Source organism: Passer montanus, unplaced genomic scaffold, assembly GCF_014805655.1.
Source record: "Passer montanus isolate IOZ18808 unplaced genomic scaffold, ASM1480565v1 scaffold15, whole genome shotgun sequence".
Classification (NCBI taxonomy): domain Eukaryota; kingdom Metazoa; phylum Chordata; class Aves; order Passeriformes; family Passeridae; genus Passer; species Passer montanus.
In genome coordinates, this window is record NW_024362051.1 from 13,112,942 (window position 1) to 13,137,835 (window position 24,894).

Below are 24,894 nucleotides of genomic sequence, written 5' to 3' on the forward strand. Positions count from 1 at the left end.
GGCACCCAGCACAGCCAGCCCTCAGCAGAGAGGGAAGCAGGAGGCTGATCTGGAGCTGGGATCCAGCCTGAGCTCCTGGTGAGTGTGCACGTGGGAAGCAGCAGAAATGCAAAACAAACAGCTTTGTGTACAAGCTGTGATCTGTCTGGAGAGCAGGACATGACCCCAAAGCTACAAGCCAGCAAGAATCCTTATCCAAACCAACTCATGGGTCTCTGGTCCACCAGCAAAAGCTCCTGGAGTGGCCTCCTGCAGCCACTAGAGCAGGGACAAAGCTCAAAGCAACAGCTTTTATAAGTGTTTTATACATGATGGGCTGCTCAGCTCCCCAAAAACCCCAGTGAAAGATGCTTTTAACTGAAGAGGTTTCTCATGGCCAGGGGTGCATCCCATCCCCAGGTGGGGAACAGCACCACGACAGCCCCTTCCCCACCACACCCCCCTTGTAACTGTGGGCAGTGAATAAATAACTGCTTGGTGAGATTAATAACCAGTTAGCCATGAATATTAATAATTTATTCATAACTATTAGGGCCTTGCTTCTCTACAGAGTTAACCTGGGCTCCCTCATGTCCCAGAGCTGAAATTCAGCTGCAGGAGAGAGCAGCTGAATGCCTTGACTCAGCAGTGGCTCCGTGCCCAGCCCCTCAGACCTCCCCAGCCTCATTCCAGCCCCTCTGCTGTGGTTAAACCAGCGCTGAGCTGAGAGGGCTGGGTGGGAGTGAGGGGTGCCCACAGCAACCTCCCAGCTCAGCATCCTGTGCTGGTCAGACCTGCTGAGACGTGGGGAGCAGGAATTTGATGACTTGTGTTCTTTGAAGCTGCAGGGCTTCCATCCAACACTGAGGAGAAAAATCCCACATCCCCCAGATTGCTAACTTTCCAGAGGTTTCTTTTTCCAGAACTATTTCTCTTCTCCTCCTTCCCTCTTCATTAATTCCTCTGGATTCAGCCTCATTCTGCCCCACACTGGGCAACCCTGGGAGTTGGAAGCAGGGGGGTAATTCCAGTCCAGAGCTGGCTGGACAGGGATCCACATCACAAAAGCCACCAGCTGTCACTGCCAGGAGACACCCTGCCACCTCCCCCTGCTCTCCTGTCTGATGTGGTCACTCCAGGACACAGGAAAGTTTGGGATGAGGAAAGAGGGGATGGAGGGAGGGCTTCACCTCCCTCCTCCACCCACCAAATTCTGGAGATTCCTGTCTCAACTCCACTCCTGGCTGTGACATCCTGCCCAGCTGGGAGCAGGGGTGGAAGGAGGAGGAATAAAGTCAGAGTTTGACCCTTTTCCTCTCCCTGGGACAGTCTGGGCTTGGAGAGCAAGGGGGAGCTTGGGGAGGCTGAGGACTGCTCCTGTTCCTGCTGAAGGGAGCAGGAAAAGCTGGAGAGCCCTGGCCTGGGGAGAGCTCCAGCTCTGGGGAAAACAACACCACAGGGGCCTGGAGAGAAATGCTTGGGCTGTCCAGCCTCCTCTTTCCATTCCCAAACACTGCCAGAACCAAGGACTGAATTCACCCTTTGCAGTTAAACCAGAGCTCCATAAACTGCAGTTAAACCAGAGCTCCACAAACTAAAGTTAAATGAGAATTCCATGACTTACAGTTAAACCAGAGCTCCAAGAACTGCAGTTAAACCAGAGCTCCATGAATTTCAGTTAAACCAGAATTCCACAAACTGCAGTTAAACCAGAGCTCCATGAACTTCAGTTAAACCAGAATTCCATGAATTGCAGTTAAACCAGAATTCCATGAATTGCAGTTAAACCAGAATTCCATGACTTACAGTTAAACCAGAGCTCCAAGAACTGCAGTTAAATCAGAGCTCCATGAACTTCAATTAAACGAGAATTCCACAAACTGCAGTTAAAACCAGAATTCCAAGGACTGCAGTTAAATCAGAATTCCATGACTTGCAGCTAAAGCAGAATTCCATGAACTGCAGTTAAACCAGAGCTCCACAAACTAAAGTTAAATGAGAATTCCATGACTTACAGTTAAACCAGAGCTCCACAAATTGCAATTAAAGCAGGATTCCATGAACTGCATTTAAACCAGAATTCCAAGGACTGCAGCTAAAGCAGAATTCCATGAACTGCAGTTAAACCAGAGCTCCACAAACTGCAATTAAAGCAGAATTGCATGAACTGCAGCTCAAGCAGAGCCCCAAGGGCTGCAGGCAGCTGTGGCCTCTTGCAGGGTTTGACACCCTGGGGTGCAGTGAGTTGGGTGAGCCTCACCTGCCCCCAGACAGAACAAGCACAGGGTGGATCCAGCAGCACTCACAGGCACGTCCCCTCCACTGCCACCCTCGTGGGCAGGGGTGAGCAGAGGTGCCAGCCAGGGAAGCCACGGGAAGGGACAGGGAGCAGGAAGGTTCCTGTGAGAGTGGCTGACCGTTCCCACCTTTCAGCCACCCAGCATAAAAATATTCTCCTTTTATTTTTTCCTTTTTTTTTTTTCCTTTCCCCCACTCTGCTCATGGCCTGGCTCCCTTTCAAATTCCCAGAGCAGAGTATTTGTGTGCTGGATGAAGGATGACATCCAGCCCAGCCCCAGACACGCCATCACGTCTGATCCAGCCCCGCCGTCTATCACAGCTCCCATCTCCTTAGTGCTGAGCTGGCAGCACTCCAGGCCTTGGGAATGGGCTCCCAGTCCCTCCAGAGGAGACAGTCAAGGACTTGGATTAATTAGCATTTTGAATTGTAGCTAATAAATACCCCTCTGGCATCCGGAATGGGATGGGGGACACGACGGGGATGTCCTTGAGATGCTGCTGTAGGGTTTGGCTGCTGGAGGCAAAGGGACAAGGGGCACCCTCTGGGTCCCTCTGTGTGCTGCAAGCTTGGATCTCCTCCTGGAGAGCAGGAGAAAGGGGAGCAGCACATTCCCCACGGAGAGGGGGAGAAAGGGAAGCAGCACAACCACCACTGGATTCAGCATCACCTGCTCACCCTGCAGTGGTCAAAACTCACCAACTCACAGAATTCTGCACCCAGGACCCTGTGGATTGTCCCACCATAAAAAACCATGTTTGGGATTGGGCTCCAGGCAGTCCCCTGTGTCTCAGACCCAAAGCAGGGAGGTGACAGGGGACTGGCACTGATGGCTGCAAGGACAGAGGGCTGGGAGCTGCAGCTGCAAGCACAGCAGCTCACAGGGCTCCCCACTCAGCACCCAAAGGTCTCCCTCCACACCTGAATGCTCTGACCACAGTGCCCACCCCGCCTCGTTTCTGTCTCAGCCTAAAAATCAAAACAAAGGTGAGGAGAGCAGGTGTGAGGCTGAAGCTGCCCTTCCATCCCCCGTGCTGAAGGTCCCTCACTGCAGGCAGGTCCAGGACCTGACTCCTACTGCAGAGCAGCTCCTCCTCCTCCTGCAGGGCTCCAGGATCCCTGCACAGACAGTGCCCCACATCCCAAAACCCTGTGATACCCCCCCTCTGATGTCCTTGCAAGCTCATCTTGTCCTGGTGTCCCTTGAGCTGAGCCTTCCCTCAGGAATGACCCTCCTTGAGAAATGACCCTCCCCTGAGGGATGACCTTCCCTAAATGATGACCTTCCCTAAAATGACCTTCCCTGGGGGATGACCTTCCCTGAGGGATGACCCATGGAGCAGCAGGTTAAGTGGTGAGCAATAGCTGGGCAGGACAGATGACAGCGTCAGCGACAGCAAGCAATTAGTTAATGGGCTCTGGGGCTCTCAGACCAATCTCATCAGTGACCACGAGCTGCAGGAGAAATGATGACAGGCCAAGCCAACAGAAACAGGAGCCAAAGGAGGGAAGCAGGGATGGGGGAAGGGGGAATTAAGAGAGGGAATGAAAATAATAAAAAAGCCAGCGAGAAGATGCTGTCCACACAAGAAGCATACTGAGCTGACAGGCTCAGCTGCTGCTCAGGGGAGAAAAACAAAATCCCTTTATCTACCTCTTTATCCTTCCAATAGAGAGTGGTGTCAGATCGATTTATTGCCTTTCCCCTGACAATCAATCAGGCCTCCTCCACTGCTCAGAGCCGTGTCACATGCAGCAGGGAAAGGGAGAGCAGCAGAGCAGGACACGGCGCGGCTGCTCAGAGCTCTGCTGCTCCTGATTAGCAGGAGATGGGTGGCTCCAGGCCAGAGCAGCTCACAGTCACAAGACTTAGAACCACACTGAGTTGTGGAAGGCATGCAAGATTCCCTGCAAGCCTTGCTGGGATTGCATGGAGAGGCTCTGGAGCGTGGGTATGGATGGGGCTCGTGGATATGGGGAGGCAAAGTGCCCTTCCAGGGAGGCAAATGTGTGAAGTGAGGCTCTTCAGGCTGATCATGCTCCTGAGACTGGTATTTGCAAGTAGAAAGAGACTCAGGAAGAGACCAGCACTCCATGGGGTCCCAGAGAAGTGTTTCCACTTCCCCACTGGAGAAAAGTGTCCACACTGAGCTGCAGAGCCTCTCCACCAAAGCCTCCAAATCCCAGATCTGTCACTCACAAGGGAACTGCTCATGAACACCAGAGCCCTGGATATCAGCGAGCCCAAGGCAGTTTGTGTCTCATCACATCCCAGTTTGTGTCTCACCATCATTCCAGTGTGTGTCTCATCACATCCCAGTTTGTGTCTCATCACATCCCAGTTTGTGTCTCACCATCATTCCAGTTTGTGTCTCATCACAATCCCAGTGTGTGTCTCATCACAATCCCAGTTTGTGTCTCATCACAATCCCAGTGTGTGTCTCATCACATCCCAGTTTGTGTCTCAACACAATCCCAGTTTGTGTCTCATCACAATCCCAGTTTGTGTCTCATCACATCCCAGTTTGTGTCTCACCATCATTCCAGTTTGTGTCTCATCACAATCCCAGTGTGTGTCTCATCACAATCCCAGTTTGTGTCTCAACACAATCCCAGTTTGTGTCTCACCATCATTCCAGTTTGTGTCTCATCACATCCCAGTTTGCCTCTCCCCATCCCAGTTTGTCTCTCCCCACCCCAGTTTGTCTCTCCCCACCCCAGCTTGTCTCTCCCCAGCCCAGTTTGCCTCTCCCCAGCCCAGTTTGTGTCTCATCACAATCCCAGTTTGTGTCTCATCACAATCCCAATTTGTGTCCCCACCATCCCAGTTTGCCTCTCCCTATCCCAGTCTGTCTCTCCCCACCCCAGTTTGTCTCTCCCCATCCCAGTTTGCCTCTCTCCATCCCAGTTTGTCTCTTACCACCCCAGTTTGCCTCTCTCCAGCCCAGTTTGCCTCTCCCCAGCCCAGTTTGTGTCCCCACCATCCCATTTGTGTCTCCCCCCTCCCAGCAGTGGCACACCCACCCAACTCACTCTTTGGGGGGGGTCAGGTCGTCGGGCCGTGTCTCGAAGAACTGCAGCACCTCCTCACACTGGGAGATGTAGGGGGGCAGCTGGATCAGAGCCTGGGGAGCAAACACACACACTGCTGATGGCAGCACCCAAACTGTGCCAGCAGCCCGGCGAGGGACTGCAGGGACCTGGGACACCCGTGGCACCCACAGCAAACCCAGAGAGCCCCACTTCCACCCACCACCCCATCCTGCTGCACTTAGAACTAAAGGAAAATAAGCACAGACTGCCCAGGCCCTGCTTAGGCAGCTCCAGCCTTTTGTGTGAGAGGCTGAGAGCCCCAGGGTGTCCATCCAGCCTCCCAGCTCTGTTCCCAGCCTGGAGCAGCCATCCCTGGGAAAGGCTGGGCACTTCACACGTGGCAGACTCTCAGTGCCAGCCCAGCACAGCCTAAAAATGCTCCCCTGGGCAGTGGCAGCTTGGGAAGGGGCAGGGAGAGAAGCAAGGGAGGCAAGAGCACAGACACCAGGGCTGGGAGGCTGCTCTGCTGCTGTGGAATGGCAGGAGATGGAAAATTCCCCCTGCTTCTTTCCCTTCAAGGAATCTATTGTAAAAAGTCTTCAACAGTGGGACCTGCAGGGTGAGAGTGCCTGGCTGGGAGGGCAGTGGAGAAAGGGAGTATTTACAATCAGGGAGCAGAGCTGCAGCCTGACCTGGAGCAGATTTATAACCAGTTTTCTGTACAATTCCCCCTCCCCTCTGCTTGCTGTCCCAGCAGTCCCGTGACAGGAGCGTGGGCAAAGCAAACCTCCCCTCATTTCTCTCCTGGACACAAAACCACAGCTGCAGAGCCCAGGGTGACCACAGAGATCAGATGTGGCTCCTCACTGCCCCAAGTGCTGGCCCCCAAAGCCCTTCCAGCCACTGAGCAGCAGTGCCAGCACAGCAGACTGTCAGACCACTAATCACAGGCCAGACTGAGCAGCATCATGTGAGACACAGCAGAGACAAAACCCTCCCTCCACGGCTTCTGGGCCCAGGCAAGGGCTATTCAGATATCAGGTTTTGCAAGGATGCCATTCCCATGTGGTACCACTCCCCAGCTCCAGCATCCCATGATCTAAGTGATTCCCCCATGCCAAAATCCCTGGGATTTTGTGGCCTGGAGAGGGCTGTGTGTCCTCTGAAAGCAGGGGATGATCCCAGAGTGACCCCTGTGCTGGAAGGAGGAGACACAGCTCATTTCCCAGCACGTTTGGAAGGAAGCCCACCCAGAGCTGACTGTGCTGAGCCAAGCAGGTCACCCTGCAGAACAGAAACAGAGGCACAGGCAGCCTGATGTCTGTCCCACCTCTGCAGCCAAAGCAGGGCCAGCAGGGCACAGCTCTGGTGCTGGAGCCACAGCAAAGTCACCTTCCCATCCTTCCTGTCATCCTGAGGAGAAAGGGCCAGACAGAGGATCCTTGTTGGATTAAAATCCATTTTGCAGGCAGTGAGAGAGGATTTTCTCAGTATTCTCAGTGGGCCACCCAGGCTCTTTGGGGTAGAGCATCACCACTCCTCCATCAACCCCCCTCTGACACTTTCCCAAAATCCCTCAGACAGGAGGAAGGCAGATCCCACACGAAGAGAAAGGCTAAAGAGAATAAACTGGAGAAATGGGAAGACATTTCAGGCCTGAGCTCCCTCTCCTTGCCAATCCCATGGCTGTTTGAAGTCTCATTTAGCAACTCATTGCTCTTACCACTTTGCTCTGATTCCTTCACTGCTTTTCCTGCACTTTATCTTAAATTGCCACATTTTCCAGTAAAACAGAAGCTCTTCAGCAGGAACACTGCCCTGTGAAGGCAGTGGTTCCCCCCCTGCTCCTCCTCCCTGCTTCCACCCCAAATCTCACCCAGAGAACCGAGACACCCAAATTCCCCCAGAGGAGACAGCAGCAAAGCAGAAACTTCCTCACACAGCTTCCTCCTGCTAATCCCTTGCTCATTTCCCATCTCTGCAGCCCCTGGTCGCTCCCACAGCCAGCTCAGCTCAGCTGCTTTCCGGGTAAGCAGCAGCAGCTCAAGGCCAGGAGGGAGAGCTGGGAACCCCTGGGTGATGCATTAACGGGAGGGAGAGCACAGCTCCCTAAGTGGGCCATAGAACATCAGCCATTACCTTCCTCTGGTGAAGTCAAATGGGTTCATTAGATTTTATGCCACTAATGGCACGGCTGTGAAAGAGGCAGCAGCAGCATTTCATCACTGAGGGACGTTTTCTTCCCCAAAATGGAATTTACGGCCGTGTCTGGCTGTGCAGCTGACACGGGGGACAAGCACCAGCAGCCTCCCCCAGGACAGCTCAGAGCACACCTTCCCACACCTCCAGCACTCTGCCCTCAGCTGCTCTCCTGGCCCGCAGTGATTCTCATCTGCAGCCCCTCTGCAGGGCTGTCAGGATGCATTTCCCAATCCATCTCCACCCCTGGAGTTGTTATTCCAGCCACGGCCTCCCTGCCAGGGGCTTGGCTGAGCCCCAAAGCCCACAGCCTCCCCCAGCACGCAGAGGCACTGCCACACCTCCCTCACCTAAGGGATGCCATGGATATTTTACCATTTCCCCAGCTCCTCCCATGGGTTTTGCAGTCTTTGCATGCATTTCCAACAACATTCAGACTGGATTTTGGAGGTACCAGTCCTACCATGGCTGCTGCAAGTACTAAAGCATGTTTTTGACATGATGAGATGTGACACACTGGATTTGTGTGAAAATAGTTTGTCATGGACTTCAGTATTTTTTTTCCCCTGCCAAAAAAAATCTGCCCTAAAATAATAATTTCCCTTCCACTTCAGCCCAGTTTTATATCCTTCAAGAGTATGGAGCAAATTGTCTCAGCCTTCTCTCTGTTCCAATAACTTTCTGAGGTACAACTCATCTTTACCCTGTTTTTGTAACCAGTAACTGGAGTCTGCATGCCAGTTTGGAGCCACCCCACTATCCTGGCACTGCCTGAGGTGTGTCCTGTGAAGGGCTTTGAATAAATCCCTGTTTTATCCCTGAACTCTGCCCAGCCTCTGCTCCAGGCAGCCTCTGAAGGCACCAGGGCAGCACTGGCACAGCACGAGGTGCTGTCAGCCCATCAGGAGGGAGCTGGGCCAAGCTGGGATTGTCCTTGGTGGGTGTCCAAGGATAGGGAGCTGGGGGTGTGGGTGATTCTGTGTGTGATTCTGTGTGATTCTGTGTGTGATTCTTTGTGTGAGTCCATGTGTGATTCTGTGATTCCGTGTGTGATTCCGTGATTCTGTGTGTGATTCCGTGTGTGATTCTGTGATTCTGTGTGTGATTCTGTGTGATTGTGTGATTCTGTGATTTTGTATGTGATTCTCTGTGTGATTCTATGGTTCTGTGTGATTCCGTGTGTGATTCTGTGATTCTGTGTGATTCTCTGTGTGATTCTGTGATTCTGTGTGATTCTCTGTGTGATTCTGTGGTTCTGTGTGTGATTCTGTGGTCTGGAAGCCCCTCACCTTGCAGTACTCATCAATGGGGATCAGCCGTTTGACTGCGACGTCGCGGATGTGGCTCCGGCGGAAGAGGATCTTCCCTGAAACACAGAGGACACAAGGACAGGTCAGCTCAGCACTCTGGGATCACTCTGTCAGGACCTTTTCCCTGCACCCCCTCTTCCTCCCAAAAGCACCATACCCAAAAAAGCCCATTCCACACACAGAATACCTCATGAGAATGAGGCACAGTCCAAGTGGCAAGGACACTCCAGGAGAGAGAGGAGGAAACAGCTCCCAGCAAACTGCATCCCCTGGTCTCCCACCAGTGATGAGGAGCAGCCCCCACCAAAGCACACCTCATGCTTGCTGGTGTGCAAGTCTGGGGTGGACAAAATCCCTGGCAAACGCTGCAGGACATCCCTTGTGCCATTGTCCAGGGTGTCCAGCGTGGGCAGCAGCCAAGCCAGAGGGTTTTTCCCTGTGCAGCTCCTGGAAGCCACAGTGTCTGCAGCTCTGAGTCAGACCTATAGAATTTTCCTTCCTGTCTGGGGTTTATTTTTGTTCTCCATTAATGGGATCCTCTTGCCACTCCGTTTCCTCCCCTCTGGCTTATGGTACAGGCCTCTTGCCTTTGAAGCCTAATGAGTCCTAAATGCTTCAAGCTGCTCTCTCAGAGAACAGCTTCTCTGGTTTAAGCAGACAAAAGCCATTAGCAGACAGTGAAACAGATCCCTGATCAAAAGGGGTGGTGCTGGCAGGATTTCAGACCACTTCCCAAAGCTCCAGGAACTGGCACTGCTCTGCAACACCACCACCTGGAAAAGTGTGCTTTGGGGGGTGGCTGGCAGTGAAGTGCCCTCAAGCTCCTCCTGGCAGCTCCAATACCACAGGAAAGGCTTTTTTGTGCCTGCTTGGGTTTCCAGTCCCATCCCTGAACCCAAGGAGAGCAACAAGCCCTTCATTTATCAAAGGGGACAAGCCAGAAGCCAAACTCCCCTCACTCCACCCTTGCAAACCACTTGAGAGCAGGGAAAAAGCACTTGGGCAGTCACAGCATGGCTTTGTCCCTTTGTCCCTTTCCCTCTGGAATTACTGAAGCCAGGGGCTGGATGCTACTAAGAACAAGACACAGGAAAATGATCACATGATTCTGACAATTATAAATCCAGGGCTGAGTCACTGATCAGGATTTGACATCCAGGGCTGGGTGATTTATCCCAGAGTGAAATCCAGGGCTGGGTCACCCCCTGTGCCTCTCCCTGACTTGGCCAGGAGCTGGGTCACGGGTGGCTTGTGCAATCTGCCAATGCATTTTTTGAAGCAGAGATGAACTAAAGCCAAGCCAAGTTCAGCCTGCAAAGAGCACGAGCAAGAACCTTCTGGAGGAGCCAAATCTCCTGCCAGGCCAAGTTAAAGCTTTGGAACAGGACTGGATCCACTCAGAGGCAGCTCCATCCTTGCCCTGCAGTGAAGGGAGGGGGTCAGGCAGCTCAGGCCAGGATTGCTCCTCATTTCTGAGCCCCTGGCAGCAGGGCTGGGACACTGCTGGTGGGAAATGCTCTGCTCTGCAGGGCAGTCCCTCTCAAGGCGTGCCAAGAAGAGCCAAATCTGGCAGCCTTTGTGACAGAGTGAGAACAAAATCCCCCTCTATTCAATCTTTTCCAGTTTTGAGGGTGAAGAGCCTGGGAACAGGGGATTTGTCTGGGAAAACTGGGACCAGCACCCAGGCTGGAGCTCCATTCCTTGCCCTGAGCAATTCTTTTCCATCTGAAAAGAGAATGATCAAGTTTTGCCTTTGCATCAGCAATCCCAGCGTGTTTGCTGCCGAGGATTCTGTTTGATGATTGCTAAAAAGATGAATGGATCACACCAGCTCTGCTGGCAGTGGAGGGAATGGCTGTTCTGGTTCTAGGTCTGCCAAAATGAAATCACTGCTGGGTGGGTAGGTTATAAATGGCTGAAATAATAAGCTCTGGGTGTGGGAATATTGAAATGTTTAACAAACATATGCTAGTGAGTAATAATAAAAAGAATACAGTTTGGGGGAATAAATTCATCACAAGTGATCTTAAATTAGCCCAGGCATGGAGCATGTGAAGCAGCAGGAAATCCAGCTCCTCTCTCTGTTTGCTCTAGATCTGGTATTTTTCAACAAGGAAGTTTATTTTCTAACAAAAAGCTGACTTTAATCAAAAAGCCTAATTAACATAATTGCAGCCCCTTCAGTGCTGCCAAATCCAGCAGCTGCCAGGCAGGAGAGAGCAGGAAACCCCTCCTGGAAGGGAGAGCTGGGCAGCTTGCAGGGTCAGGGAGATGCAGCATTTCCCCGGGCAGGTTTTCCTTGGCCCTGACCTAAACCTGGGAATTTGGGGAGGAATTTCAGCAGAGCTGTGCAGGGGGGCTTTTCCCATGGCCAAGCACAACACGAGGGGAGCACAGGAGACTGAGGGGTGCAGAGAGCACCTGAATGATGCTGCAGCTCCTGGGGAGGGCTCCCACCACCTCATTTCCTCCCTGGGGCTGTTCTGGCTGCTTCCAGAAGCTGTAAGGATCCTCAGCCAGGTGCTGGAAGTGTCCCAGGCCAGGCTGGACAGGGCTGGGAGCACCCTGGGAGAGTGGAGGTGCCCTGCCCACGGCAGGGGTGGATGAGGTGACCTTTAAGGTCCCTTCCAACCCAAACCATTCCATGGCTCCACGATTCCAAACTCATTTTCCCCCTCCCAGCACTGCTCCTGCCTCAGGATGAGGAGCACCAAGGACAAGGGGGCAGCTCTGCTGGTAAAGGGGTTTTCCATCAGCTGCAAAGGCCAGTGCTGCTGCAGGCTCCATTTGCTCAGCTTCTCTCTCTTGTCACCATGCCAGGACTCAGAAATAATTGGATTTTCTTATTTACATAGATAATGTGATGCATGAGCAATGGGAGCAGCGAGGCTCCATCCCTGCTGGCACCAGGAATTCCCTCCAGCAGGAAGTGTGGTCAAATACACTGTAAAAATACCCTGTAAAACACACTGTCCTCTACACAAACAAAGCTGAGACAGCACTGAACATTTATCAGCCAGGAATGTGTCAAACAAGTTGATTTTGGAAAACGAGGACTGAGATAAGGCTCTAACACACAATGGCTGCCCTGGCTGTGCAAGCACCCACGCTCCAGGACCTGCTGCCTGTTTTTTCTGGGCTTCAAAAACCTGTTAATCCCTACAAAGGAAAAGAGAAGCTCTGCTGAAGGGATTCTGTCTGGCCATGAAAATTCCTCTGGTGCCAGAAAGGATCTGTTCCCCAGGAGTGGAAGAACCAAACTCTGTGGGTAATCAAGGCTGATTTGCTTTATCTGATTGACCCAGAGCAAAAATTGATGGAGCAGCTCCCAAAGAGGGGGCTGGAAAAAAATGCAGCCTGGTCCCCACTGCCTGAGGCCTTCATTGGGACTGGGAAGGGTCAGGAGACCTTGGGGACAAGGCTGATGAGGAATTTGGGTCTCCAGCAGTGCCAGCCAGGGCAGGCAGGCCACAGGAGGGGTTAATCTCTCCAAACAAACAAAACCAGGGGAAACAGGGCTCTGCAAATTGTTCCCTCCTGGGGGAATTCTCCAGGTAGAGCTGGAGTTGTACCGGGAGCAAGGAGCTGGGGAAAAAAAATTTAAAAAAAACACAAAAAACCCCCAAAAACCCCAACCAAATAAAAAAAAAACAAAAAAAAAAAACCCCCACCAAAACAACAACAACAACAAAAACCCAGAAAAAAACAGGCAGAGGGACCTTAAGTAGCAAAATTGTGGAGCCAAAAGCTGGATCTGCAGCAAGCTGAGAACCCCAAACACATCCCCCTGGGCAGCCCTGCTGTGAACCAAGCCAGGGGCTCCAGGAGTGGAAAAGCAGCTGTGCCTCCTGCTTTGCCCTGGAGGAGTCCCCCCTCTCTGCCCCTCCCCACGGCCTCGGAAAGAATTCACTCCTCTGCACCTTTCAAATCACATCCAGACCTTCCCCAGCACGGGTTCCAAGCTCACTTCAGAGAAAAGGCAGCCCTGGATGCACACGTAATTAATCCCAGCCCCTGGAGCAGCCAGCTTTTCCTGGGCTGGGGGACCAGGCGTGGGAGGTGGTGTTGCCAGGAGTCCTGCACTCAGCATCTGCCCTGTGCAGGGGTGCAGCCTGCCCTCCCCAGCTGCCACAGCAGAGATCCCAGCTCATCAGAGCACAAAACAGCAACGAGGACCCTGCCCCATCTCCAGCCCACAGGAAGATGCAACAGGGCTCAGCAAAGTCAGGTACCACAGCTGGAAAATGGATGAGTTTTCCCCCACTTCACAGAGGTTTTGTGGGGAGCTAAAGCACCCTCACAGTTATCCTGGGAGAAAATCCCCAAATTTGTGGGTGGCATTGATGCCCACACCCAGCAGGCTGGTGGGTTGGCAAGGGAGCAGAAAGCAGGGCTAATTCTGCTTTTAAAAACCTCCCCAAGCCCCTTTCTCCTCCTCCCTTTTCAGGACTTCACTGCTAAATCTTCCTCAAAAGCAGTTTTACAGCCAAAGTGAGCTCAGCTCAGGCAAGCCCTCCTTGCTGAGGCTCACGTTTCCAGCGAGGCAGGGCTGGCCAGGAGCTGCTCCAGGCCACTGGGGCTGCAGGCAGCTTGGAAAGCTCCACGTTCCTTAGAAAAGCTGTTTCCTGCAGGATCTGGCACAGCCCTCCCCAGCTGAGCTCATCTGTTTGCTCTGCTCTTTCTTTCTTTCGTTCTTTCTTTCTTTCTTTCTTTCTTTCTTTCTTTCTTTCTTTCTTTCTTTCTTTCTTTCTTTCTTTCTTTCTTTCTTTCTTTCTTTCTTTCTTTCTTTCTTTTTCTTTTTCTTTCTTTTTCTTTCGTGTGGATGGGCACCAGCAGGGCTCTGCTCCTCTGCAGCTGCTCCAGACCTTGCCAGGGGCACAGCTGGTGCCAGCCACGGGCTGGGTGCTGCCACAGCTGCTCCAGCACCACAAAAAAAGCTCTGCCAGGGGCTCAAAGCCAGCTGAGAGAGCTCAAAAAGCACTTCAAATTCCCCTCAGAGCTTTCCAGGCACAGAGCAGGAGCACTGCCAGGAAAATCCAAAGCCCACCAGGCTCTGCTGTGGGATGGAGGTGGTGCCAGCACCCAGAAAGGGACAAGCCCTGGCCCCACAGCTCAAGAGAGCTGCTGTGCTTTGCAGGACCCAGCTCTGTGGCTCCACAGTGGGCTGAAGGACTCCTGCACTTCCAAAAGCCCCTCCTGATAGCATCAATGACCAGCTCAGAGAGGCCAAAGTCTCCAGAGATTTCCCATAAAAAGTCAAATCCTCAAAGCAGGCACTCACAAAATGAGGCCACACCAAGCCAGCAGGGTTGCTGTGGGCTGGTGTTGGAATGTGGGGCAATCCTGGAGCTCCTCTCCATGCCAGGGAACCAGCCTGACACACAAAGCCCTGGCACCTGCTCAGGTGGAGGTGCTGACCCCGAGCTTGGGGCACTTGGGGGTTTGCTGAGGAAGCCAGAGCTGCAGGAGGCATTTTGGAGAGCTGCAGTGGTGCTGCTGCGCAGGGGCTTCCCAGAAAGCAGAGGGCTTGCAGGAAACCACAGCGGCCAAATCTCCCCTGCTAATGAAATTCAGATGCTCCAAATGGCATTGGGAACAAACTCCAGTATTCCCAGAAGCTGGACACCATCAAAACCCAGCAAGTCTAGGGAGACAGAACCACATTTGTGCAGAAAACCAGTCCCAGGCTCACCTGGGCTGGGAGAGACAGAGCTGGGGGTCACTGCGACAAAACTTCTTGTCACCCCAAGCTGGGCAGGCAAAGAACTGCTCCAGACAGGAACCAGGCAGCCAGCAAATACTGAAAGAGCCTTCAGGTGAAATCCTCTGTCAGAAGCAGGGCTTGGCCACGCTGTCACAGCTCCAGGGACAGCCACAGCTCCAGGGACAGCCACAGCTCCTGCCTGCCCCAGGAGCTGAGGACAAAGGCAGCACGGTGGTTCCCAGCCCCAGCCACACACCTTCCCCGAAGCACTGGCCTCCAGGAGCTGGCCCGGGTTCATTTTCCAGCAATTTCCACCCCCTTTTTTCCCACAGTGGAAATCCCAGTGACACGTTTCCGAGCAAAGGGGAACCATTCCAGCACCAGGGAGAAACAAGTACTGGTGAGTGCGAGCAGCAGGGCTCGGACCAGGCTTCCCTCCCAAAAACAGCAGAGTTTTGGTGGGAATTTTCTGCAAGTGCAGCAGGGCCAAAGCACAAATCCAATTTTTCCAAGTGATGCCCTTTGCCAGTTTGGCTCCCATCCCTCCCTGCTGGCAGGAGCACTTGTACAGCAAGAGCTTTTGTGCTCTAACACCAGCTGAGCTTTGCTTTTGCTGATGTTACAAAGCCAGGACAAGCCAGAATCAGAAACCCAGACCAGATTCTCTTGCTCAGAAAGGGGTGGAAATTATTTAATTTTTTTTTCCACTCAGAGCAAAGCAAAGCCCACAAAGGCCTTTGTGTTCCTAGAAGAGCCAGGAGGCAGAGCACAGCACAAAGGCTGCACTAAACAGACCTGACAGCCACTGGAAGTGATTATGGTGCCCTGACATTCCTAAATATCCTCATTAGCTGCTGGGGGTGGGGGCAAAGACAACTCTGTGGTCAAAGGGACTCCCCACAGGCTGCTCATTTTCCCAAGGCACATTTGGGCTCTTTTTCCCCCCACAGCTGCAGCCACCAGCAATCCTCACACCACAAAGTGCCAGGGATTATCACATCTGTGCTCTGGGCATGAAACCACTGGTGCTGGGCACGGCACAGCAAGGCTGGTTTTGAGCAGTGCCTCCCAAACACCACGGCAGGAGGCCAGGGCTGTCCATCAGCCTGAGCTCCATTGTCCTTTCCCTCCCTCTGGTGTCCCCTGCAGCTGCACAGGACAGGGAAAGCAGCGTGGCAGCAGCTTTGGGGAGCCTCACACCACCCTCAGCCCCGTGCAGGTGGGGCTCTTGGTCTTCCACTCAACAATTCTGGAGTTCAGAGAAATCCTGGGGGGTTTAACACCCACTGGGCACACTGCTGGCAAATCCAGAGGTGTTAAAGAACTCAGTGATGCCCAGGTGGTGCAGCAGGTAAGAGCTAAATTCTGTGTGTGCTCCCACGTGTGTGTTTGCTCCCAGTCCCACAGAGTGGGAAAAAGCTCCTGCAGTGCCACAACCAGCCTGGACCCTGCTGAGCCATGTCCTACCTGGCAGAAAGGGGATGATCCTTTGCTTGGGGTCCTTCTGGCCTCCTTCCATGGGGAACTTGTCCAGCATCTGCATCTAGGAAAGGAAATGCAAGAGAGGTGAGGAAGGTCAGGGATTCACTGGCAGGACACACCCAGAGGCATCCAACACTCCCTCCTTTGGGAGGAAGATCCAAACCCCCCTTTGGTTTCCCCAGGCCATGGATCTGAAGTGTCTCCTGACATTTCTGCAGCTCCCAGGGTGCTGAAATGGGTCTGGCTGTGTCTGCTGGAGCTCTGTGCCCAAAGAATTCACATTTTTGGAAGCACTGGAGTGTCCTGAGCACCTGGAAAGTCCAACCAGCCCTCTGCAGCCCTGCACAGGCAGTAGTTACACTTTTTTCCTTGGATCTCAAACCCTGGGATAAATGACTGAGGTTTGGTAGAGGGGACAGATGGAAGGAGGGATTTTCCCCTGCACTTTGAGAAGAGATAAAAACTCTCCCAGGACTCCCAGAGACAACAGGGAAAGCAGAAGGAGCTGTCAGAGTGAACTCAGAGCCTGGGTGGCACTGAGCACAGCGGGGCTGTGCTCACAGGAAACAGCTGGGGGGAAAATGTCCCCAGCCAGGGACTGTGGTGACATTCCAGCAGCCCCAGGGAGGACTTGGCTGCTCAGACAGGCCAAGATCTCTTCCCTGAATGCACACAGAACAGAGAGGGAAAAGAGGGCTCCAGAGGCAGGGGAAGGAACAGAGGAAAAGAGAGATCCAGAGGCAGAGGAAAAGAGAGATCCAGAGGCAGGGGAAAGAGCAGAGGAAAAGAGAGATCCAGAGGCAGGGGAAAGAGCAGAGGAAAAGAAAAGAGAGATCCAGAGGCAGGAGAAGGAGCAGAGGAAAAGAAAAGAGGGCTTCAGAGGCAGGAGAAGGAGCAGAGGAAAAGAGAGCTCCAGAGGCAGGGGATGCCCCCAGAGAGAAGGGAGAGGCAGCTGGCAGAGCTCCAGGCTCGGGGGCTCCCTGAGTGCTCCCTGTCCTGCTGGCTCTGCAGGATGGGGATGCAGCAGAGGTTGTCACACTGCTCCAGCCAAGGGAAGCAGCTCCAGCCCTGGAAAAGGGATGGGGAAAGGGTAAAAGTGCAGCAACCCCACAAACGCTGGGGGGGGACACAGGGACAGGCACCAGAGGCTGGTGTGCAGGCTCCAGTGCCAGATTTTCCATTTGGAGCACCCTTGCCCTGGTGTGCCCAGCAGAGCTGTGCCAGGGACAGGGCTGGCATGGGGACATCCCACAAAGGGTCCCTCCAAGCCCCAAAGAGGGCTGCTCACAGGCCATGCCAGAGGGGCCAGCCAGGCTCCTGGGGAGAGGAGACAGACACAAAGCACAGGGGAGCACTGAGGGGCCAAGTCCTGCTCTCAGCAATGCACCCAGCCAGCTCCGGGAGAAAAATCAAGGGAAAAAAACCAACCCAGCAACAATTAATCTATTGTTTCTGCTCTTCCAAGATTATTTTTAAGTATTTGTGACAGAGAAGGAGAAAGAAAAAGGCAGGAGTGGATGCAGTTTGAAGAATTTTGGTGCCTGTTATGACATGGGAACATGTTGTGTCCCATTTTTTCCTGACCCCTTTGCAGCAGGGAGAGGGATGCCAGGACTGGGGCACAGAAACCCCAGTGGGGTACCCAGCCCAGGCTTCCCACACCAGCACAGGGCACATTTATCCACATTTATCTCCACCACCAACTAATCTTATCAGTTAGCTGTTTTCCTTACCCAGGAATGTCTGGGCAGCGAGTCTGGAGTGAGGCAGAGTGTGAGAACTCCCTGTCCCCACCCCCAGCTGTCCATTACCAGGGAAATACAGGAAAAACAAAGCAGGAGAACACCCCCAGGGAGGGCAGCCTTGGAAAAGCAGCTCTGTACCAGCAGCCTGAGCTGGAAACAGGAAACCCAGAAGATAAAATCCTAATTAGAGCAATTAAGAGTGCTGCAGGGGATCCTGGGGAGAGGGGGTGGCCCTGCTCAGCAGGATTGCTGGCAAGCAAAGCCCCAAAAGGAGCTGTGGGGCAGTGCCAGAGGGTTTTACACCCAGGTGTCCCAGGCTGCAGGCAGGACATGGCATTCCCAGCTGGAGACAGCCTGGAGAACTCACTGCCAAAAATGCACAGCCTCGGGCCAAGGGCCAGCAGGCGACAAGGTGTGCCATGCTCTGCTGCTCCTCTGTGTCCACACTGCAGAGCTTTTCCTCATCAGGAGGATTTTTAATGAGACAAGAGGAAGGAATGCCCAGGAAGCTCCACCTGGACAAAGGGAAGAACTTCCCTGCTCAATGAACAGAGAGGGGATGGGGATAATCCCTGGGGATATTGCAGAGCTGTCCCTGTGCCCTGGGCTCTGGGATGGCCCTGCTGGAGCACGGAGGTGGCACAGTGACCCCTGTGGTCACAAGCCATCCTGGGATGTCGGGATGTGCTCTGCTTGGCTGGCAGAGCTTCAGCCCAAAGCCACACTGCTCCTTTGTGCTCCAGCAGGAGAGAGCTGCCCCCAGCCTTCAGAGGACACAGCAGCCAGCAGGGAAAAGGGGAAAAAAAGGAGCTCAACCAAAGGCTTCCCAGGCTGGTGGCAGAATCACAAGAGGCTCTTTGTGACAAGGACAGCAGCAGCAACTTCTGTGGAGCAGGGAGGAGCTGGGCCAAGGATGCTCTCATCCACTCATCCAGTTTGAAATCCATGCCCAGTTTGAAATCCATGCCCAGTTTTAAATTCGTGCCCAATTTTAAATCCCTGCCCAGTTTTAAATTCATGCCCAGTTTTAAAGCTGTGCCCAGTTTGAAATTCACGCCCAGTTTGAAATCCGTGCCCAGTTCGTGCCCAGTTTGAAATTCATGCCCAGTTTTAAATTTATGCCCAGTTTTAAATTCGTGCCCAGTTTTAAATTCGTGCCCAGTTTGAAATCTGTGCCCAGTTTGAAATTCACGCCCAGTTTGAAATCCGTGCCCAGTTTGAAATTCGTGCCCGGTTTCAAATTTATGCCCAGTTTGAAATGCACGCCCAGTTTTACATTCCTGCTCAGTTTAAACCTGTGGCAGGCCCAGACACGGCGAGGCAGAGGAGGAGGCAGGGCTGAGCTGAGCAGAAGCTCAGGGCAGGAGCAGCAGCCTCACGAGCCCCCCAGCTCCCCACAGCCCGTCCCTGGAGGGCAGGGAGTGCCCCAGAGGGGACACCCCGGACCCCCAGCCAGGGGAGCAGGGTCCTGCTCCAAACTGGGTCACCAGAGTCCCACTGGGGAGGTGGGAAAGGGACACAGGTCCTGCCAGGGGGGACAGGATGGGGGACACAGCCCAGGCTGGGAACCAGGGAATTCTCAAAGTGGCCCTGCAGATCAAAGCACTGGAATCAGCCAGTTTGGGAAACCTCTGCCAAGAAATAGTCTGGGAAGAGACATCTGGCAGCAGCTCACAGGCCCTGGTGTTTAGTCTCCTTGAGATCCTTCCCTGCATCCTCAAGGGCTGTCTGAGCAAACAGGGGTGAAACAAACCCCACAGCAGCCCAGAGGACAGAGGGATGAACGAGCAGCAAGCTCAGATCCCAAATGTGCTGGATGGGACAGGAGAAGCGGGCAGGAACTGATGCCCAGGAAGTTCCAGTGAACACAGGGAAGAGCTTCTGCCCTGGGCTGGCACGGATGCCAGGCAGTGGTGCCACACCATTCCCATGCCATGCCAAGGGGAGCTGCGTGCCCACAGCAGCAGGAGCTGCCCCAGATGAGCAGAGTGAGGAGCCCAGAGCCTTTAATTTCATTTCTCACAGCAGGAACTGCCCCAGCTGAGCAGCATGAGGAGCCCAGTGCATTTCATTTCATTTCACACAGCAACACGAGCTGCCCCGATGAGCAGAGTGCCCCAGTGCATTTCATTTCACACAGCAGCAAGAGGAACTGTCCCAGATGTGCAGCATTAAGAGCCCCAGAGCATTTAATTTCATTTCACACAGCAGCAGCAGGACCTGCCCCAGCTGAGCAGCACGAGGAGCCCCAGTGCATTTCATTTCATTTCATTTCTCACAGCAGCAGGAGGGCCAAGCCCAACCTCCCCAGTGCTGGGAAATGGCATCACACAGCTGGATTGTGAAAAACCTCATGGAAAGCTTGAAGCATCGCTCAGGAATCGACATAAAAAAAAGAATTAACTGAGGTCAGAGGGGATAAAAAAAGGGCCACACAAGTTGCCAGCAGCTGGCAGTGCAGAGGGGTTTCCTGTGAAGGCACACAGCATTGGGCACACGCTGGTGCCCAGGGACAGCTCCTGGCATGGGGAGCACTGGGGTGGGCAGGACACTCCCTCCACCCTGGGAGCCAGCACTGAGCCACCCCCAGCTCTGTGTCACCCCAGAAAGCACAAGGGACAAAGCCAGGGGGCTGGGGGGGCTCCCAGGGGCAGGGAGCAGCAATGTCCCCTCCAAGTGGCCCAGGGCTCACAGGGAGGGCTGGATGTTCGGAATTGCACACCACCCTGGGAGCCAGCACTGAGCCACCCCCAGCTCTGTGTCACCCCAGAAAGCACAAGGGACAAAGCCAGGGGGCTGGGGGGGCTCCCAGGGGCAGAGCTGCTGGGGACAGAGCAGCAAGGTCCCCTCCAAGTGGCCCAGGGCTCACAGGGAGGGCTGGATGTTCGGAATTGCACAAAAGTCCAAGGGAAATGCCTCCTATATCAGGGATATTCAGAATTCCATAAAAGAAACACAGCAAAATTCCAAGGGAAATGCCATCCTCTATCAGGGATATTTGGAACTGCACAAAATTCCAAGGGAAATGCCATGCTGTATCAGGGATATTCAGAACTGCACAAAATTCCAAGGGAAATGCCTTCTGTATCAGGGATATTCAGAATTGGACAAAATTCCAAGGGAAATGCCATCCTGTATCAGGGATATTCCCCCTGGGCCAGCAAACACAGAGGAGCTCCCAAGAGCAGCAAACCCTGCAGTTTCTGGGCTTTGGAAAATGCAGATTTAGCACAGAACTCAGCCCAAAGTGCACCTGGCCCTTTTAGGACCCAAGCAGGACAAGCAAAACCTCTCAGGAGCACAAAGCCTGGATCTGAGAGCTGCCCCCACAGGGACACAAAGAGAGAAAATCCCAAAGCCTCTGGCCAAATTCAAAAACCCAGCACAATTCTGGGGCTGAGAGCAGCCACCTGTGGGCAGGTGAAAGCTGTCACCCCCAAATGGAAACCTCAGAGCTCCTGAGACCTTTCCAAGGGGACTTCTTCATTTCCTGGAGGTGGGAGGGGAGCTGGAAAATGCTGATTTGCCAAGAAGAAAGATCAGCAGGTGAGAATTCATTACAATTAACGTTTCAATGTGAGCTGCTCAAATTAAAAGTTTTTTTTTTTTATGTTTTAAGTGACTCATCAAGGGGAAAGCTTTTCTTAAGAATATTAATAGTGAAAAAAAACCCAAGAGAATGTTTTACACAGGCTGAGCTTCTTTCCTTGTTTTCCACTTCCTCTTCCCCATCCCAGGCATGGGAACATCCCTGCAGCAAGCTGGGGCTGTGTCACACAGGATGTGCCCCTTGGCAAGAGCCAAAACCCACAGAGCCACCACCAGAACCGTCAGCAAAGCTGCACAGGCGAGTCCTGCCCAGCCACATCCCCCTCTCCAGCAGCCCCAAACACCTCAAACCAGCACCTCCCAAACGACGGGAGACTGGGAGTGCCTCAGGTTGGAGTTCCTGCTGTGGAGGAACACCAAAACCTGCCCTGTTTCACTGTGCTCACACCTGCAGCCAGCTCAGTTCCACACCTCACACGCTGCTCCACACCCCCAGCCAACCCCCCTGAAGGTTCCAGGGTCACAGAGACCCCAAACCTCATCCTGAGCCATTCCCAGCTGCCCCCAGGCAGCTCCAGCTCTGGCTTCTCCCTTCCCTCCCCGCCCAGGATGGGGAGCAGCAGAGCTGTGTGCATTCCTGCCCTGAAATTCATGTCCAGTTTGAAATTCCTGCCCCGTCTGAGCCCGGGGCAGGCCCACGCATGACGAGGCAGAGGAGGAGGCAGGGGCTGAGCTGAGCAGAGCTCAGGGCAGGAGCAGCAGCCTCGTGAGCTCTTCTTGCTCCACTCTTCTTGCTAACCACCTCAACCATCCATCTCCCCTGCTGTTCCTTCCCCAGACACAGCCCCAGGCTCCAAGGCAGCAGAAAAGCCAATATTGGGGATTTTTGTCCCCACACGAGGGAGGATTTCATCCTTTGGGTTCACAGAGGAGTCACCAAGAGCAGCTCCAGGGAAAAAGGGGCCGTGCAGACCCCGAGGGGCTCAGCTGCCAGAGCCAGGGGTCCATACAGAACCAACCTCAGCCCCTGGCATGGCCATGCTCCTTCCTGCCCTCTCCCAGCTGGAAACAAAACTCTGGCAGAGAAGGAGGTGCTGGAGGCCCCGGGGACCAGCCCAGCACCCCCACAGCTCCCCTGCACCTTGTGAGCTGAGCAAAGCTCAGGGCAGGAACAGCAGCCACGAGCCTCTCCTTGCATCCCACAGCAGCTCCAAATGCTGATCTGCCCAGGAGAAAGAGCAGCAGGTGAGGATTCATTACAATTAACGTTTCAATGTGAGCTGCTCAAATTAAAAGTTTTTTTTTTTTATGTTTTAAGTGACTCATCAAGGGGAAAGCTTTTCTTAGGAGTATTAATAGTGAAAAAAAAAACAAACCAAGAGAATGTTTTACACAGGCTGAACTGAGCTTCTTCCCTTGCTGGAATTTAAACACCAACCCTCCTCCCCTCCTGAAGAGCTTCCCAGCTGGTTTAGCTCTTCGTGTGGCTGAGCACAGAAACTTCTCTGGGGCAGTAAAAATATGGGATTGCAAAGCTCTGCTGACTGAGATGGGGTGAGAAGCCCAAGATCTGGGATCCCCTGGCAGTTTCCCAGCCCAGCAGAGGGGCAGTGCCTGCTGCCAGCAGTGCCTCCACGGGCAGAAATCCTCACACACAGAGGGAGAACCACGATTTCATCTACTAAAAATAATTCCCTCCATTTCCCAGCAATATCAACCCCTAAAAAAGCCCCAAATCAAGCTGGCAGCTGCACTCTGCAAGGCTGAGCACCTCAGCATCACTGGGATGCTCTGCAGAGCACAGAGGAGTTGAAGTTGCACAAAAAGCAAGAATGAGGTTGCACAGAAGAGTTGAAGCAGCTGGACTTGAGCCTTCAGCCCAAGGCAGGGAGAGATCTCACCTCCACCCACCTCCTTCTCCTCTCCAGGAGTTCCAAGCTGTTTTTCTGCCACTTTGGGGTGGGGGATCAGCCCCAGAAGGGTCTCAAATCCTCTTTTTAACACCCAAACTCCTCACTGAGGGAGGTATTCCTCAAAACCTGCTACAACAACTCATTTTCTTCCTCTCCAGGAATGCCCAGTACCAGCCCATGGTTGAGGTAAAGGATCAGAGGAAAGTGGGAGCACAAGGAATTCTCCACAAGTTGCACAGCAGCACCTTGTGTCTTGAAAAATACCTGGTTTGGCTAATTTAACGTGGTGAAAAACGACATCCAGGTGAAACCCTAAATGTTCAGTCAAAGGCAGTGTGAAAACAATAATTCACCTCCCTTAATTACACCTCCAGGATCTGATTTCCACGCTGCCAGGTGCAGACAGCCACAAACCTCATTTAAAATTCACTCCTCAGTGACTCACTGCTCCTGCAAGGGCCTCAAAGTGTGGTCCCAGCGTGGCAGAAAGGCTCAGGGAGGTGGAATTGCCCCAGGGAAGGTGCTGGCTGTCCTCATGCCACCAGAGACTATTTTTTATTCAGGTTATTTCTCACTCTGCAGCCCCAGAAAAGAGCAGAACGTGGAAGTCACCACAACAGGGGCAGAGCAGCACCCTGGGGTGGGAAGGTGAGCAGAAGGAAAACCCTGGAGCCAGCCTGGCACCACAGAGCCCTGCAGCATCCTCCCACTTGGCACCAGCTCTCTTTTCCCCTCTCCATTTTCTGGCTGGAAGGTGCCCTGAGCTCCTCCCTGCCCCACGAGGGCTCCCCTAACCCAGCTGGGGGACCCAGCCCTTCCTCACACCCAGGAAAAGCCTGAGCAGCACCCAGAGATGGGAATGAGGAGACAGGCAAGCCCCAGGGCGTGCTGGATAATGGGAAAAACATGGAAGGGAAGTGAGGAGAGAGGAGCAGCACGTCTGGGATGGAGCAAAAGAAGGGGTTCAGTTGTTCCCCTGTGCTCAGGCCCCCAAGAGAACCCTGCAGAGGTTCACAGCCCTTTGCCAGGGGACCCCAAAGTGCCAGAAATCCCTCACCAAAAGCACAGGAGCAGTGATTTCCAGCAGCCTGGCAGCCCTGTGAGAGCCTGCAAGGGATGGGAGAGGAGTGAGGAGCCAGGAATGTGGGGAAACACCTCGTCCCTTCATCTTCATCACCTCCCCTGCAAGGGCAGCACAAGCCCAGCTCTCATTTCTGTCTCCCACTCCCCAGATCCACTTCTTGGCTGCCCAGGGTGTGTGGGTGGTGCTCAGAGCAGTCTGTGCTGTACCAGGAGGATTTAACAATAGAAACAGGTCCTGGCCATTTCAGTAAAAATCCCCCACTCTGAGACACAGCACTCCTTCACGCTGATTTACTGCTGCCCGTCCTCAGCCTCTCCCCAGGCAGCATCCATCAGCTTGAAACTGGTTCATTTTGGATCCAGGGCTGCTGCCACATGATATAAATTGCAGGTCCTTCCAGCAGCAAAGTGCCTGTGTTGGATTGATTAAAAGCACACGCAGACGCTGGGTCTCACGTCAGCCCAGACCCACAAAGCCCCACCAAACCCCAGGGCACAGGCAGGCACCTCCCCAGGGACAGGGGCAGAGAGGGGCCCCAGGGCCCTGGCAGCAAGGAGGAGATGAATTTCCAGAGCTTTTCCAATAATACATAGCTGG

The 24,894-nt window shown here is 53.5% G+C and overlaps 1 protein-coding gene across 5 annotated transcripts in view; it reads right to left on the minus strand.

Moving 5' to 3' along the window:
* SH3PXD2B (SH3 and PX domains 2B) overlaps nt 1-24,894 on the minus strand; it is a 64,416-nt gene that overhangs the window by 21,432 nt on the left and 18,090 nt on the right. For all 5 annotated transcript variants that reach the window (XM_039701716.1, XM_039701715.1, XM_039701713.1 and 2 more), the window contains exons 3-5: nt 15,992-16,067; nt 8,800-8,876; nt 5,312-5,403 (exon numbers count right to left, since the gene is read on the minus strand). In XM_039701716.1, the coding sequence (XP_039557650.1) occupies nt 5,312-5,403; nt 8,800-8,876; nt 15,992-16,067 (245 nt within the window). The remainder of the gene's footprint in view (nt 1-5,311; nt 5,404-8,799; nt 8,877-15,991; nt 16,068-24,894) is intronic.